This window comes from Etheostoma cragini, chromosome 6 (assembly GCF_013103735.1).
Source record: "Etheostoma cragini isolate CJK2018 chromosome 6, CSU_Ecrag_1.0, whole genome shotgun sequence".
Classification (NCBI taxonomy): domain Eukaryota; kingdom Metazoa; phylum Chordata; class Actinopteri; order Perciformes; family Percidae; genus Etheostoma; species Etheostoma cragini.
Window position 1 is genome coordinate 12,653,346 of NC_048412.1, and position 17,450 is coordinate 12,670,795.

At 38.8% G+C, this 17,450-nt stretch overlaps 1 protein-coding gene across 3 annotated transcripts; it reads right to left on the bottom strand.

Annotated features, from left to right (window-relative positions):
* Nucleotides 1-2,404: 2,404 nt before the first annotated feature.
* On the bottom strand, nt 2,405-16,261 carry colec10 (collectin sub-family member 10 (C-type lectin)). 3 transcript variants are annotated; one of them, XM_034873437.1, is made up of 7 exons: nt 16,008-16,261; nt 14,138-14,146; nt 9,892-9,963; nt 7,980-8,033; nt 6,151-6,246; nt 3,051-3,262; nt 2,405-2,657 (listed from the first exon to the last, which is right to left on the bottom strand). In XM_034873437.1, the coding sequence occupies exons 1-7, from the start codon at nt 16,117-16,119 to the stop codon at nt 2,427-2,429; spliced, it is 786 nt and encodes a 261-aa protein (XP_034729328.1). In that variant the 5' UTR covers nt 16,120-16,261; the 3' UTR covers nt 2,405-2,426. The 3 variants fall into 3 exon arrangements, with proteins under 3 accessions (XP_034729328.1, XP_034729327.1, XP_034729329.1); XM_034873436.1 differs by having other exon boundaries at nt 14,075-14,146; XM_034873438.1 differs by lacking the exon at nt 6,151-6,246 and having other exon boundaries at nt 14,075-14,146.
* Nucleotides 16,262-17,450: the final 1,189 nt, after the last annotated feature.

The following is a 17,450-nucleotide window of genomic DNA, read 5'->3' on the forward strand; positions in this document are numbered from 1 at the left end:
ATGAAAACCAGGAATAAGCAATGCAGATGTGTAATTTCGTCAATATCGCGCACAAAGAGAATGGACCCACAAATGCGCAAATAAAAATACAAGGGTATTATTAGCGAGCTAATAAAATCAGGCAACTGTGTCCACTGGACAAAGGACAAGACACGGGAGAAAACGAGACACAGGTGCAGATTCACACTATTTTCCCCTGACTTTCTGTCCATTGTCACTGACATCTCTCAGGTTTGTGGTCAGGGTCTGTGTCTGCTATTATTAAGGTTTAATGATTTGTTGACACTGCAAACGTGTGGGAGGAGATCTGTGGTTTGAGACAAACAACCCCCTTGGGTTGGACTGTTATTCAAAACAGAAATTCTGAGATTCTTTGACACTAGTTGTGAGTTGTGGTAAATACATGAATCCTTTAATTCCATTTATGTTATATACTGTTTATACTGTACTGTACAGTAGTAGTGTATTTTAATGTATGATTTAGTTTCTGTCTTTTATTTGCATCAGGGTTGTGAACTAAGCCTTTGAGGATGGCACAGTTACAAGACAGTCAGCAACAGTACTTGCCTTTACTTCCTGGTTAAACAATAGGATGCATGGCAGCATGTGTTGCGGGTCTCTCTCTCTCTCTCTCTCTCTCTCTCTCTCTCTCTCTCTCTCTCTCTCTCTCTCTCTCTCTCTCTCTCTCTCTCTCTCTCTCTCTCTCTCGCTCCTTGTGTTGTGTTGTGACAAAACCGTCGCTCTTCGTTGGCTATCGCAGCCATTTATTCTGGTAATTAGCAGAACAGCCACATTCGTCACTAGTAAGAGCTCCAGTTTGATAAAAGGAAAATGATTCACTTAACTGTTGCCATGGTTGTATCATAAAGTTAGTTAGCTAGGCTAACCGGACTAGCAAGCTAGCACAACGTAGTGAGCTTTTTAATTTAAGCTAAAACAAAAGAAACCAAACCAAAAGGGTCTTTTATACAAAATGTGAGACCTCTCATGTGGATAAACTATATGCATAATAATATATTATCACAATTAACACATTTACAGTATCTAACTATAACTGTGGAGCTCAATATGTGTCTTACCATGAAACAGGCTGGAGACCGGTGAAGGTGTGTAAGAATTTACCGTGAAGCCTGTGGAATATCACCAATAGATGGCGCTCATGCTACAGAAAAGCCTGTCTCATGGAAACTAGGAGAAGTCACAAGGAGAAGTTGAAAAGGAGAAGTTACCTTACAACGGCTAGTGGAATTAATAACTACGCTACACATGGATATGCTTAAGTGGATTGTGCTGTTGTAAAAAAAGCAAATATTTCATAACTTTCCATAAAAAAATCGTGTTCTTTAGGCCTTATAACGCTTGCACATTTGTAGCCTTTGGTTGCCTTGATAGCTTGCCATGTGTAACCATGCAGGGTACACAGTGCCAAAGAGTAGCCCACAGTTAGGCAAAGCAGCTTGAAATGCATTCTTCCATATTCCATGCAAATATTGAAAGTCATCAGATATTTCATGCCAATTCCGGTCCTGGTTCAAGAATTGTCTATAGAACATTGAATGTGAATGGCAGGAGTTACATGTCCTCCCATATTCAGTTTATAGCAACCAAGTTTTAACTGATGTGACACCACCACCACCATTAGCAGCACCTGCAAGCATAATACACGTGTGATTTGTCACTAATGCAGGCAGATTAGACCCATGAGACCCATTGCAATTGTAATGTTAATGTGTTTTACATATTGATACTGCAGTACAACGAGACAATTAATCATTAACTAATGAATTAATTAATATTACCCTGCAAACCATTAGTGTGTCTCCCTCTAGAGGCCTAAATGTGCACAACACTCAAAAACCTGACAAACTTTTAAATTGAATTAATTTGGAAAGTTGAATATTCTAATTTCCTAAAACTACGTATTAGAAGCCAGCTAATCCCATCTTTACTGAAGATGGAAAGGCAGGAAACATCAACAGCAGCAAGGGAGGAAGGATTTATTAGGGGAATATAGGAACTGTCTCTTTTACAGGAACAAAATGTGAAAATTCGTAATATCCCTTGATATCAAACAATCCCCTATAAAACCATGGCTAATGTTATGTAATTTGAATTATCCACTCTTCCCTACCTCCATCACCCATCCTTCCTGTCTCCCTCCTCTTCCAATCACTGCAGCCTCACACTCCAACGTAGCTTGTAATTTAAAAAATAGTGTAGGTTTACTCCAGGTGATCTAGTTTCCTGTCACATTTCAATGACTTGCGAGTTACATTTAAAAAAGTGTGTATTCAATAAAAATACACAGGGGATGGGAATTTCACCAAAATATTTAGTCATACATTTTAATCAATTTTAGCTTTGACTCAATAGAAAAATTATCAACATTATTCCCCTGAATAAAACACCAACACTAAAAAGCATTTTTATTTCCCCCCTCCTCCTGCTCCTCCTCTTCTCCTGCTCTTTGGGAACTCGCACATAAAAAACAAATTGGCTTCACACTCCACATGACTCCAAGTCCCAGTGCTAAGCAGCTCCACACAGCTTGAGTTTGTGTTGGGGGATACTCTGGAATTGAGCTCCTCCTCTTGGCTCCAAGCTGCAAAACCCTGCAGAGGACTGGAGTCCGCATAAACATAATCACTTGTTCCAACCTGACAAAATACAGAAAGAATTGTAGAATTAGAAAGGTATTTGCACTCGAATAATAGCACCTCATTATTAAACCAGGTTTCAGGAGGGCCCTCATCCTCTCTTAAAAGAAAGTGGCACAAGTGGCTTGGAGTAAAAACTTAAATTCCACCGGCTGCAGCATGTGTGCGCGTGTGTGTGTGTGTGTTTGTGTGTATCTACATTATGTCACTACTTAACTGCACTTAAATAACACACAGTTTTAAATTCCAAGGGGCAAGAGTATAGGAATCCAGTATTCTGTCAAGTGTTCTGACACATGTGTGTGTGTGTGTGTGTGTGTGTGTGTGTGTGTGTGTGTGGTTTGTGTGTGTGCATTATGAACATCTGATGAACATCTGATGGGGCCAACTTACTGTGTCCTTGCTTTTAGCCTGCAGTCCTATGAAAACTCTCGCCAGTCCTGCCTGACTGACGTAGTCTGCCATGAGACGGTTGGTGTTGCTGGTTTTGGGCATGGCCAGGGTGCCTCCTCTCAGCTTGCAGTTTATTAAAGCCTCTCTGAACCTCTTGGGCTCTTTCACCAGCAGGTAGTAACACTCCTCTGTTTCCTTCAGCCCCAAGATGACTGCACAGGACAGGGTTAAAGTTCTTTAGGGGTTAGGGTATTTACTGGTTTTCCATGATAACGTTTTCTTTGCAAAGCAAATAGTAAAACAAACTATACAAAATATGTATTAAGTAGCCTAAAAAAGAAGAAGAGAAAAGATATTAATGAAAAGAAAATAAATAAATGTTAGATGCCAGTGGGCCAGTGCTATTTGCCATTGTTAGGGGTGCGTACCCAAAGCCTGACACAGAGAAATGAGCCGCTGCGTATGGCCCCGTAGCTTCAAGAGGGCCCCCAAAGCCGCTTGAAATATCCCTCAAGAAAACAGGGGCAAAAGCAGATGTAAGGGATTTTAAATATTTAAAGCTCAGCCCAAACCGGGGGGGTTAGAGTGCATGCTCCAGCTATATACACTAACATTATTTCCACTACTTTAAGCCATTTGATATAAGTAATGCCTAAACATCTGTTCATCATTTTTCAGAAACATGAAAGTTGCCAAGGAAAAGATTCATCTTGAAAAGCCTAAATCCTGTTTTGTATCTAATTGTCCTTTAACTGTCTTAATTATTCTGGAACCAGAACACAACAAAGTTTTTTTCTGATTTTCACTCCTGAAAATAACTAACTAAATAGTGGCAAACATTGTCTATCCTTAAGTTACATAACATTGGTTGGCTAGGAATTTGGTTACTAATGTCAAAAACCTATGTGGTATCCTAACTGTAATATCCTAACTGTAAAATTGAGTAACAAGAATGCTTATGAGTAAACTATATAGTTTACTTACTCATAAAGAATAATAGTTAATTTCCTTGTCCTGGTTCTGAAGTTAGCTACTATTAAGGGATGTTCAGAAGGAGGCGCTATTACATTGATTTCCGAATCAGAGCAGGCCCTATGTTATTCTGACAGGATGCTGTCTCTAGTTGTGGAAAGAGACATGTAAAAGTAGTCACTTAACTTGTAAACATGTCATGCCGGTCCGTTTGTATTACTGTTTGTATTGCCGTTCGCTGGGTTCGGGATGTTGTGGACATTAAGTTCTTCATCAGAAGATATAACATCCTGTTTTTAGTTGAGTTCACAGAATGAATGGGGGTAACTTTTGCCTCATTGATTTGCCCGTCCAGTCAGAGAAATGCAACAAAGTGGAAGTTATTTTAAAACCCTAAAAGATTTGGGGCTTTTGAGCAAACATTCAGGGTTTGAGCCCCAGAAGCCCCCCCCCCCCCCCCCCCCCCCCCCCCCCCCCCCCCCCCCCCCCCCCCCCCCCCCCCCCCCATCCCTCTCGCTCCGCCTCTGCAAAGGTCGCCCGGTTCTCTTCACTCATCCGTGCGTACGCTCACTACGTACGTTGCGGAAGCCCCCGCGAATTACGCAAGAGTCCCGCGTCCGCCTCGTGTGTGATGTTTACCAATTTGATGAGAAAGATGAAGCGGAGCTATTCTCCTAGTCACGCAAAGAGAAAAAAATCCCCACAGCAATCAGGTAAACTTATTTTCTCTCCTCTCCAAGTTAGATTTCAGCAAATAACAGTAGGCTAACGTTAAGGTTAAGGTTAATATGCGAGCTCGCAGTGCCTCTGTCTGCCTGTCGGTCATGCTTGAAGCCGCTTTCAGGACTGTTCTGTGACTGCAAGTAGACAAATATTTACGTTTGATAAACCCCAATCTGCAACGGTTTCATTCAACTGCAGCACGGAAAACATGATTGCGACGCGCGTGAAAAAAATGTATAAGGACATATGGGGAAGGCAGTTTAAATGGGCCCGATGCAGCTAATTTAAGGGACAATAGTGCTATCTGTGATTTACAGGTGCATACGTCAGGACATGCTAAATCATTAGACACTACAAGCACAGACATTGCCCAATATTATGAGTTATTTCTAATGTATGTGTTTGTTACTACATGTTTGACTTGTGCGTCATATCTTGGCTGTGTCATATCCTTTCTACACTCAGACCTGTAACACACTGATACAGGTGAGATTCAGATGTTTCCAATGAGAACATGACTGTAAAATATGCATCCATCTCTCACCAGAGCAAGCAAAAGGCTGAGAAGAACCATTCATTGGGTTAGGGGGCAATTTACCGTAGTCTATAGATAGTATAGCTGCAAATATGGGTCATTTTAGTCTTCACAGGCTTATTTGTACAGTATGTGTGCTTAAATTAATATTTACAATACACAAGTTAGTTCAGTTGCATTGCAAGAGGCAACACATTACAATGATGGGGCCCCAAACCAAATCCTCCTTAGGGCAATCAAAGGTCTAGGGTTGGTCGGGGTTGTACAGTTCCTTTTGTCTGTAAGCTTTTGCATCAAGTTCAGACACTAGTTTTCAGGGCATTAACATGGCATTATGACTATAGATAGTGACAGATATCTCTTGTATCTATATGGCAGCTCCACCATGCTTGTCAGCCCAGAAATCAAAGAAAAAGAGACAGAAACATGGAAAGAGAAAAGCTGTGTGTCATTGTCAACTTTGATCAAATTACATGCCGAGAGTAAGCTCAGGCATGGGAAAACTAAATGCTGTGAGCAATTTTTTCAAATGAACATAATGCAATTAAGGAATTGGTGTTTATACAGTTTTCCAGCCTACGTCAGTTTAACCTAGACCAACGATGACTCTGAAACAGATGAACTCATGTTTGAAAATGCATAGCAACAACATAAGGAAAGTAATATAAAAAAAGGGAATGAGAAAGACAATAAATATAGACAAATATTAATTAGTAAAACATTGTTTCTTCTTAGATCCAATGTTAACTCAGTATAGCTTTTCCAATTTTATCTTTAGAGCTGAATATTATGTTTTTAAACTTTTTAGAATATTCAGCTGGCGTACCATAGATATATCACACATCAAATACCATAGATATTTGCACTTACCATTCTTCACAAACTTGACAGCCTTCCTCATCTTGCCTACGCTGACATCCAGCTGTCCAACCACCTTCCTGTACCTGCCACAGTCACATGTTGTGCCTGACGGATTTAACAAAGGCCAGCACATGATTTGAGTGTGTACAGGATTTAGCAAAGCACAGAATCATCTTCTTGCATTATTACTATGATAAAAATGTATATCCACAGTATAGTAGTGTAAGGTCCTCCAGTGCAGCACCACTGTTGTACGAATTTGTTCTGCTGCAGGACCAAAGCCTCTTCCAGCCTAGCCGTGGGTTAATCAAATTAAGTTAATACCACTGAAGGATTATTTGCAATGCTATAAAAGTTGTCATAATATGTACACAGGGTAGAGCTGTGCAATATATCAATATTATATCAATATTGTGATACGGGACTAGATATCGTCTTATATTTTGGATATTGTTTCATCGTAATATGGCATAAGTGTTGTCTTTTCCTGGATTTATAGGCTGCATTACAGTAAAGTTAAGTCATTTTCTGGACTTACAGGACAGTTGTAACCGTTCTGTTTTTTGCCTTTACACACTTAGTTATTATACTTATTTACTTAGTATTTTTTATCAAAAATCTCATTGTGTAAATATTTTGTGAAAGCACCAATAGTCAACACTATAATATTGTTACGATATTGAGGGTTTTGGTCAAAAATATTGTGTTATTTGATTTTCTCCACATTGCCCAGCCCTAACACAGGGTAATCAGAACGTAGTAGAACCATGACATTTTTTTAAAGTCTATGACCAACTAACATCAGCCAACATTCAATAAATCAAACTAATAAATGATGCCCTGCCAGGTCTCTACTGACGCCATCTTCTTTTCATGTTTGCTTTCAGCAAGTGAAACACATAATCAGGTGGACTCAGGTCAGGCTATTCCAGTTTTCGATAATATACAGTAATATCTAAGATCATTGTCATGCTGCATGGTCATAAAATTGGTGAACTACTGTATCTATAAATCGATTTTGAAGTTGATAGTCAGCACATTAACGTTATTGTCATCATTTGACTTCAACTCCAGTGTGCTGGACTAGACAGCCCAAACAATGACAAACATCGCTGTCCTGATGTTCTCTGACAGCTGAGCTGTATTTAATGCTGCTCTATTGTATTTCTAATGTAGCGTGGATGCCCGCGTGAACCACAGTACTTTTAGAGGAAGCATTTTTTTTTGTAGTGTAAGTGACACAAGTATAGTTTGCTCAACTCTATATTTATCAGTTCAAACCCACTTACAAGAATGCTTGAAATACTGACACATTATCTGGTTAGGCTGTTTTTTTTGTAAAAAACCAATTAAATCTGTAACCTCATCATGTTGGTCTGAGAGGAGCACATTGATAGGGCTCCACGATATGAGGGAAATATCTAATCGCGGTTATTTTGACTGATGTATCGATGGCCATATGATTCACAATATTGGAGGGAATGATCGTTTTTGTATCATTATTCTCCTTTTCATTGAAAATTATTAACATTGAAAGAAATTAAAATGATTATAGTGGGATTTTTGCGAGGATCTGTACCAAAGGAAAAGATTTTATTTATTCTGTAGGATATGATTTGTAGACCAGGACATCTCTGCAGCACCACAATACTTAATTCCTAATGGTTTGACACATATTTAGCCATTAACAAATATTGTGTCCCCCTTCAATTTGGATGTTGCACTTGTCCATATTGTGATTTTGATACAATTGTGATTAATTGTGCAGACCTACATGTTAGGTATTATCACATAAAAGACTTGAAAAAGCAATGTCTGCATGCTTTAGACTTACTCACCAGGTTTCCCCTTCAAACCAGACGGCCCCTCTAAACCTGTATCACCTTTGTTACCTAAACAGCAATAGAAATCACATGTGAGACAATTATGACATCTGTGATCCTGTCAATTAACATTTTCATGTTTTTAATCGCTTAAAAAATAAGTAACAACATAGTAATATCACTAGCTACTAATTTATACTGACAGCTTCTAGTATTATGTGACTTTGTGATGTAGTTTCCAAAGATTACCACCAGATGGCTGTATCATACGTTCAAACTATAAATATGGCTGCACAGGTATAGCTATACTCAGGTCAAATTGTAACCCGGATTAAATTGTTCCAAATAGACCTACACGCATAATTTTCTTTTTAAATATGATGCAGTTAGATGTTCGGTTTCCCACATGTATTCACTACTTACACATAGTTAGAATAGAATACAATGGAAAGCCTTTATTGTCATTTTCACAAGTGCAGTCCACGTGCAAAGAGATTGAAGCTACCCCTTTTCAGTGTTGACACAAAATATAAAAATATAAAATGTAAGAATATAAAATATACCTTGGGGGGACCAGGTGAAAAGTCCTGAGTCCTGAGAGCAACTATATACATATATAAAATAGCTTTGTATACACATTGTGGAAAAAGTAGTTAAGTATTAACAACAAATAAATAAATATAGCACTGTAATGAAATGAAGTGGTTAAGTACTAAATAATTAATTAATAAATATTGCACTGTATGAAATTGCACAGATTCCAGTGTTTTCTTAGGTATTATATAACAGTATTGCACAGTAGGAGGGAAGATGAAAGTCCAGGGGCCGGGGGTAGGCTGTGGAGTGGAGTCAGTAAGTTGTTTTATAGCTTTAAGTAGTTGCTTTATCCAAGCCCAAGCAATATATATATATATATATATATATATATATATATATATATATATATATATATATATATATATATATATATATATATATATATATATATATATGGAAATAACATGCTGACATAAATTAAAACCATTTTCTGTGAAACATGAAAATTCAGCAAAAGATTAGCTAAATCTTAGTTTGTGATTCGGCCAACATTGGCCTAAAAATGTGTTTTTCTCAAGGTGTTTTATGAGCTACAGGCACTCAGGATCAAGGGAAATCCAAACCTGTGACCTCACTCTGAGATGCTAGTGCACAGCTACTTTCCTGTAAGTGTTTTAAACCTAATGAATACTGAGAAAAGTGAATGCCTAGAAACGCAGGGGAACATGACTACTCATAAAAACAAATATAAAGATAGAAATTGTTTCAGCCACCCAGGGTGAAACAATTTCTATCTTTACAGCTGGATGACATCATGCGGCAGTATTATGCTGTCTTCTATCCTTGGACGTGATCATTTAAAACAAAAACAAAAACGGGGGGAAATTCCTAGTTGTGTGTATTAGTCTTGGGACTAATCAAGTTTGCTGCTTTGTGTAGAAATGTCCATTCTACTTATTTCAATGTTTTGATTCTGATTATAGAGCTGCGGTCCAAGCTGAGGAGGAGTTTGGGAAATCATATTTCTTCTTTTAGGCAATTATAAAGTCACTAAAATCCTGCGTAAACCCCATAGCTATATTTTTGCCATTTTTTGCATCCTGGAAGAACTGTCATGGCACTGGAACAAGGACACTTGTATACATTTGATGGTTAAAGTGTTCATCAGACTTTCTCTCATTTTGTAAACAGTTTTTTTTCACAGGACACTGACATTATAGTGGACAGGTTATCCACTCCTGTTTGATTTATTGTGTATAATCTATTTGACTCCATGCTAATGAATTCATAGTAAAGGGTTAACTTTAGAGAAAGATAAAATGATCTAGGCAGAGAGACAGAGACAGTGTTTACATTAAACGTGCTTAGAAATAACTTTTTTTTATTATACCCTTGTCTCCAATAGGTCCCATTTTTCCTTGGTGGCCCACATCTCCTTTAAGTCCCATCTCTCCTGACACTCCTGGGGAAGAAGAGAAAGAAACAGAGCATGAGAGGAGGTAAGAGCAAGCATGAAGAATATATGCAGATGATTTGAGGTATTTGAGACCAGTAAAGATCATCAACTCAGTTTGAGATTATGACTTTACAATTGATATACTGTGCAGAAGAGGGAAGTATGCATAATATGCAACATTTTCCCCAAAAACTCAAAAGGAAAGTGAATATGGTAGATATCACTGCAAAATCACTTTATCATCTATCATTCAGACTTTTTTAATTCAGACAATAAATAACTTCTCTTTTGTTTTGGGATATTTTTGTGGTTTTCAAGCCTAATCAAAAGAATTGCATGTTGCCAGAGACTGCGAGCCCAGAGGGGTTTTTCCAAAAATCGCTGCCTAGTTTGGTTCCTAAATTGATGCTTGTATTGCTATTATTATTATTTTGCCAGTAAATAAATTAGAGGGAAAAATGCAGATTTAATTTGGGCACCGACTAAAGTATTTAGAGGCTGTTTTTGGAGTGAAGATAGTCTGTGAGAAAGTGCACATTATTGCTGGTTAAGCAGAAGTAGAAGTCCACTTTAAAGATGTGGTAAACATTGCACAGTAAATGCAAAGTGTGTAGACGACAATGATCTGCTACACAGAAAAGGATTTGAGTTGATTGAGTTCTTTTAATTTGTTATTTAAGCATGTATTGATCTGATTGCTGTCACCACAATGACTATGATAACAGCCCTTTTCTGTAATCTGATTACCGTCATCTGTCACTCGAAATTCCTTACAAGGCTGCTTTAGTTTGGTGTTAGGAGAGATACTGAGAAAGTGCATATTTTTTGAATGTTACAGTGAGTGTAGGAGGACAAAGACTATTGAGTTTGAGATAGAGATTGTGTGGGTGTGTGTGTGTGTGTGTGTGTTGTGATGGAGGCTTTCTGCCAGCACCTGAATGAGTATTTCCTCAGGAAACTGTTCAACTGGAAATTGATGGTGTTTGGAAATAGTAAGTGACACATTAGAGAGGCCTTCTGCTATAAAAAGGATTTCACACACACACACACACACACACACACACACACACACTGCTATTTCCCACTTTCTCATGTGAGAAGTGTTGGCGGAAGGTGTCAGGTCTTATGAATTGTGTGAGGTCTGGTAGACTCTGGGAAATGTCATTATTTCCCTATAATCTGTGCAATCTTTGCAAACCTTTCATTGTGCATGCCTGAGAGAATACTTTGACAATGCTGACCTGAGAACTGATTGTGAACCGTGATTATAGGTGTTAGTTTTTTGCTATATGAAGACATTTTACTCATTACTCTCTTCTTATTGCTTGTGTGTCTATAAAAGTTAATGTTGTTTTCACAGTGCTTATGCTTGCCAGTTAAACTGTCTTTCTAAACGTCCAGATAACAGTCCTCCCTATCACTGCAGTCGCTCTTTATAATGGCCAACCCCTCTAACTGGTTTTAACGTCTGGATTCTCCAGCTGCTGCAGGATAAAGGAGGTGATTGCCACATTTTTCATTCAAATAAAGACCCTAAGACAACCTTAAGCTAGTTAAAAAACGCTCAACTGACTATGTGTTTACAAGGCTTAATATAACAAAATTACAAGAGATAAAAATGCAAAGCAGACCTTTAGATCAATCTTTCATTATACATTGTAGAACACAAATATGAATACTGGTTTTCCGAGCTAAATAGACAGAGAAAAGAGACGTAGGTCAGATGAAAGAAAGGCCTTACCTATAAAGGTTCATCGGTAGCTTCTTAACAGGTTTTTCCCAACAATTAAGAACCTTATCATCATGTAACTCCACTGTCTGTTCCACTCAAATTCTTGTCTAAATGTTACCAGCAGTTTAACAGTAACTTGAGCATAATTATCAAAAGTAGAAATCAAGCGCCGCTATTGGTGGATAATAATAAGCTTGGAGCAACACACAGTTTGTGTTGCTCCAAGCTTCACAGTCATGTATTCCCTTTTAACATTCCAAAATTAAGCAACTGCTTCCTGTAAAAAGACTTAATTTAGGACAGGGAATAGATGCGTCATCTGTTGAGCTGTTGACATACTGCAGTTACAAAGTCATAGGAACCTGCGTTCATTCAAAGCATACAAACAGAAAACCCATAATGATTGGGTTTGCTATACTGTTGCAAAATATCTGCAAAGTTGAAAAGGGTTCACATATCACACATATTTTACACACTTTTTTTGGAAAAGACTTAAGCAACCCTGGCATGTGTCTCTCACAGTCAAATAGTACGTGTGTAATAGTAAGTGTGTGTCTGTTGTCATAGAGTGTGTGCATGTATGATGTATGTGTGTGTGTGAAAACAAACATCTGTGGAGAGCAAGAGGGCAGCCAGGAACCAGTGCTATATACAACTGTGTTTGTATATTGTATGTACATCCTTGTGTGTGTATGTGTGTGTGTGTGTGTGTGTGTGTGTGTGTGTGTGTCAGACATCTGTGTATATGGTTGGTTGGCCAGCTACTTGACCAGCCCAGTTGGAACACATATGGCAAAGCGGGACGCCACTGCTTTCCTCAGCAGCAATTAACACGTCTGCTTCCTTCACAGACACAAAGCAGTTCAGGTCTGTCTGTCTGTCTGTCTGTCTCTCTGTCTCTCTGTCTCTCTGTCTGTCTGTCTGTCTGTCTGTCTGTCTCTCTGTCTGTCTGTCTGTCTGTCTGTCTGTCTCTCTGTCTGTCTCTCTGTCTGTCTGTCTGTCTGTCTATCTGTCTGTCACAGAGCAAAACAGGCCTCTGTATCTACTGCACAGCAAAGGAAAGCAAGCTGTCTAGAGCAGGAAAAGCAAAAGCTGCTGCCAGGGCAAAGTCACGCAGGCTGCCTGGAAGCCCACAGTAAGAGACACTAAGTCGTGATTGTATGTCCAGGTTATGGCAGCAATGTAAATTAAATTTTTGAAGTCGGTGAAGTCAGACTTTATGCTTTTGTGCAAACATAAGAGAGAAGTGAGGCCTTCCCGACCATTACTATTGCTGTTTTAATTTCCAATTACAATTGTCTTTAGCCCTCATTACACATGTTGCATGCTAATGAAGACAGAAGTGTAAGATTGTTTCAGTGTGTAAAAGGCCGATTTAATACACTTAAAAATATCTAATATGTTATTGATTTGTCCAAGTAAAAGAATACCAACTCACAGTGAGGTGAGATTATTTCACCAAAATTCCAGACAAATTCTTTTTTTCACGATAGTAGTGTGACAACCCTTGTTCTGTGTTCCGAACTTTGCAATGTTTATAACATTGCCAGACCGATCTCCACAGCGCTGTGGATTAATGTCCGGCTACTCCAGCATGTAGCTTGAAATTTGTTGTTGTTTCCCAAAGCAACGGGATTGATTTTGAGCACGGCATCACAAAGAGCTGGATGTCAGGGATTTATCCTGGAAATCTTCTTCCGTTGATCCAGACTTGGGTTCCATTAAATCCGACCTGGAGTCACCGTCATTATGCTAATATCTGACCTCTGCATCATCTGCAATCGCAGTCTGATAACAAACCACATGTTTTTTTGTTTGGACTATATCACGCTGGCCTTAAAGGGGAACTCCACCAGTTTTACAGATCAGAGTAGGTTTTCAGGTCTTGGGGAGTACTACTATACATGTGGAAAACATAGTTTGCAAAACTCCATTGGGAGTGATGCCACTTGAGTAAGCATCAGTTGGGGCTAAAGAATAAAAGTTTGAAAATAAAAACAAATCTAGCGATGTGTTAGAAATGAATGGATTCTCCAGACATCTGTAGCCCGCTCCTCATCTCTGCTACATTAGCCGCTACTGGCATTTTACACCTAAATCTCTGACCGACCTGACTATGGTTGAGATGCATTATGGGTAATGTAGGCATCAGGTTTGGACGAGGAAGAACGGTGGAAAAAGAAATACTTTATTTTTGGTTCTGCTGCATTGAATGTATTAATTTTTTTTAACTGTCCATTGTGAGACAGTGTTAAAAGACTGCAGTATTAAACCGGTGGAGTACGCTTGTATTGTAGTGTCCTGTATTGTTTATGTCCCCCAAAATCCAACATAAACAGCCTTTTCACCACCGTATGCGGTATATATAATATAAATGTTCGATACCTGGAAGTCCTGGTGGTCCATTTTTTCCCAGTTTTCCCTGATCACCCTCCTCTCCAGTCTCACCTTGGTCTCCTGGGTTAAAAATGAAAGACAGTAAAGAGGAGGACTGGAAAAGGAAGAGTGTGAAAGTAAAATACATAATCAAGAGCATATTTTGCCATTATGTTTAATGCACAGTTCTGTTCAGAGAAAGGGGCCTTTCAGAGGCAGTGTACACAGCTAGATGGCTTTTCCCTGCATGGCAGGGATTACATCTGCATATTCCCACACACTGCTGGCATTGATGGAATATGAAAGCCATCACAGGATGGCGATAAATCATCAAAACTAACAGTTGGCCAAGAATTACTACAGCACAGCACTTGGCTGTGCGTGTATGAAAATCAGTGCAAGTCCAGTTGTGGGATTGGGTGTCCTACTGTTATTTATTTTTGAATCAACTTTGGTTGAAAAGTTTTTTTAATCTTAATATTCTTTTTTAATCTATCTTCATCCAAGCCAGTACCATTTTCAAAAGCAATCAATCATTTTTAGTATTAGTGACACCACATAGCTTTCTGAGTTGAAAGCACAACTGAGCTGTTGGAGAAATATCTCTGCACTGCTCAAAGAGCTCTTGGCAAGACATCTTGAGAGGTTTCTGAGTGTCTATTAGAGCTGTAATTTAGCCATAGTTGTTGATGCCAACAGCACTTTATATCTTGTTAAGTGCAAGGCTTTAAAATGAAGGACTTTAACAAACACCCTCTATGAGACTGGAGGAGTACTTGGGGAAAATTGATTATTCAATTCTGCAGACTGTGTAGACTTTATTAAGTAACCTAAATCTTTGCAGTTTCAAGTGGTTCTGTCTGCATGCAAATTGTTTCTTTTTGTGGACTACTAAAATAAAACCATAAACAGTTCCTCACATTGTGAGAAAAAGCAAATTCAAAGTTTGGGATGTAACTTTTCTTAGTGTTTCTTAAAAATAATAGTCATGACAGTAAATCTATTTAAAAAATGCTGTAGTCAAAGTACCAGTAAAGGAAATAAAACTATGTTGGAAAGTCAAAATAATAGTAGTGTGGACGTTTTCTTCGGGCGATGAAACCGGAACGTCCGGCGCCCACTCATATACGCAGGCGTGAGAAAACACACTCTCAGAGACTGACTCTAGTCAGGAGTATCTGGGATGCGTCTTGTACAAATAATCAGTTTAGTTTAGTGGCAGCTGTCTAAATAAATGCTTCCACAAAGGGACTTTCTTACTAGTACAGCAATTCAGTGGAAAGCTGACAAATTGTACACTAACTATGTATCTAACTAACTTTTAAACCAGAAACAAAAGCAACGTTTTTTAATAGCATGAATGGAGCTAAAAAAAACTGGTGCTCAACTTGAGTGTGTATTTTATTAGGTCTGTCTGTCTGAATCAGCAGGGGAACATGCTACTGGATGTCGTAAAATGGAAAGCACACACAGGGAGGCATTCCCTCCAAAGGACTATGGGGTAGCAGACTGCTAGCTAATAAACTACAGGACATTACATGCTTGCTACCTTTATCATCAGCTCTCTAAACCCTAGAGCCCATTAGGGGTGTTTCCTCAGAATTTTCCATTTGACACATCACATATGGGTATTGACATTTACATTGTTAAGAGATGTAGTAAACATTCCTGTACATTTACTATGAAGCCATAAACTTGAAATGTCTTATCTCTGTATGAACAAACAAGAGTTAAGATTGGAAGCAAAATCTTTAGTTGAATTACTGCGTTAAACAGATTTAAAAGGATTTTTGACTCAAATGTTTAAATACTGTGCAGTTAGGTTTAAACATCAAGACACACACACACACACACACACACACACACACACACACACACACACACACACACACACACACACACACAAAGGCAAACTCCTAGCACATTCTGGGATATGCCTTACCTTTAGCTCCAGGTAGGAGGGCATTGGTGCAGACTTCAGTAGAGGCAGAGATGTCTTTGAACACAACTGCAAACACACACAGCACTAACAGTTCCGTCATCTCCCAATTCATCACTGACCACTGAAGAAGATCCTGATTTTTAGATTTGGAGGTTGTTACTAGCGCCAAAGTGTTGACTGTGCATCTTATGTGTGCCAGTGCATCAACTGACAACTGTAAGACCAGAGGATCAGTTCAGCCCTAATGAGCAAGCATGCAGAGAGGGTCAGAACAGAGCTGTTGTTTATAGAACAGGCAGACACACTTCTACACACACACACACACACACACACACACACACACACACACACACACCCACACACTTGTTTATAGAGTCTTATCAGTTACTTGTCAAATGTTAAACAACACTTAACAGAATACTGCATTCCTGTACTCTTTCCCTTTGTAAATCAAAACTTTGTGTTATTATAAGTGCAGTTTAAAACATAATGTAGATTGATGCTGGTAGATCAATAAAAGAATATCAGTAGAGTTAGGGCTAAATTAAGATATTGCAGTACATATTTTCAAGATGATAATGAATTAACTGTGAATTGGTGAAAACTGAAAAATAATGTACATCTGTAGGCTAAACGCAGAGTGTGCAGTAAGTAATATTAAACATGCAGTCAGAAGCGATTGGGGTGTTTTCAACAACAAGGGAGTAGCACCTCTGGGCCTGCACATTCTGTATTCTGTTCTTCTTTTACTTTTCTTCCACCCTTCTGACCACAAATAATTTAGTGGGAGAGGTTTACGCTTACACATGCTCGCAAACAGATATATTACATACATCCACAGACAGTCATGCCCACAAACACATGATATACCAAAAGTGTCCATGCACAAAACCAAAAAGGCATGTTAACACACACACACACACACACACACACACATGCACACACACACACACACACATTCTTGCATAATTGCATCCTCTGGTTTGTCACTATGTGATGAAAACATACAGGAATTGGAGGGTTTGGGGCCTCAGAGAGGCAAAGAGGAAGGAGGGAGGGTGGGTAGTAGAAAATGAGAAGAGACAGAAAGAGATAATAGGAAAGAATGAGAAATGATGAGAGAAGAAGACACAGTAAGACATAAGACAGAACAAAAAGTAAGTAATGAAGAGTGTGTGGTCAGAGCCACATGTCTTGGCACAAAGAGCAATTCCCTTATTCAAGAATTATGCTTCCTGGGATGTCTTCAGCGCTCTATCAGGGAGGAAAGTCATCAGGGGCGTTAGTGTGCTCTCTTCTTTGAAGTACAGGGAGGGGCTGATGTTATTAAGACAATTAATTGAAAAGAACGAGGGAAAAACACTGAGATTCATCTTAATCAGACATGGACTGGTTGTTCCCTGAGAGACTGCGTTGGCTAGTCATCACTTTGTAAAGATTTAA

Bases quoted from the DNA above. Each gene is read 5' to 3' on its own strand.
- colec10 (XM_034873436.1), bottom strand. From the start codon at position 16,119: ATGAATTGGGAGATGACGGAACTGTTAGTGCTGTGTGTGTTTGCAGTT. The intron at 14,147-16,007 runs GTAAGGCATATC...TTTTTAACCCAG, and splicing joins CCTCCTACCTGGAGCTAAAG to GAGACCAAGGTGAGACTGGA. The intron at 9,964-14,074 runs GTATCGAACATT...CTTCTTCCCCAG, and splicing joins TGGACCACCAGGACTTCCAG to GAGTGTCAGGAGAGATGGGA.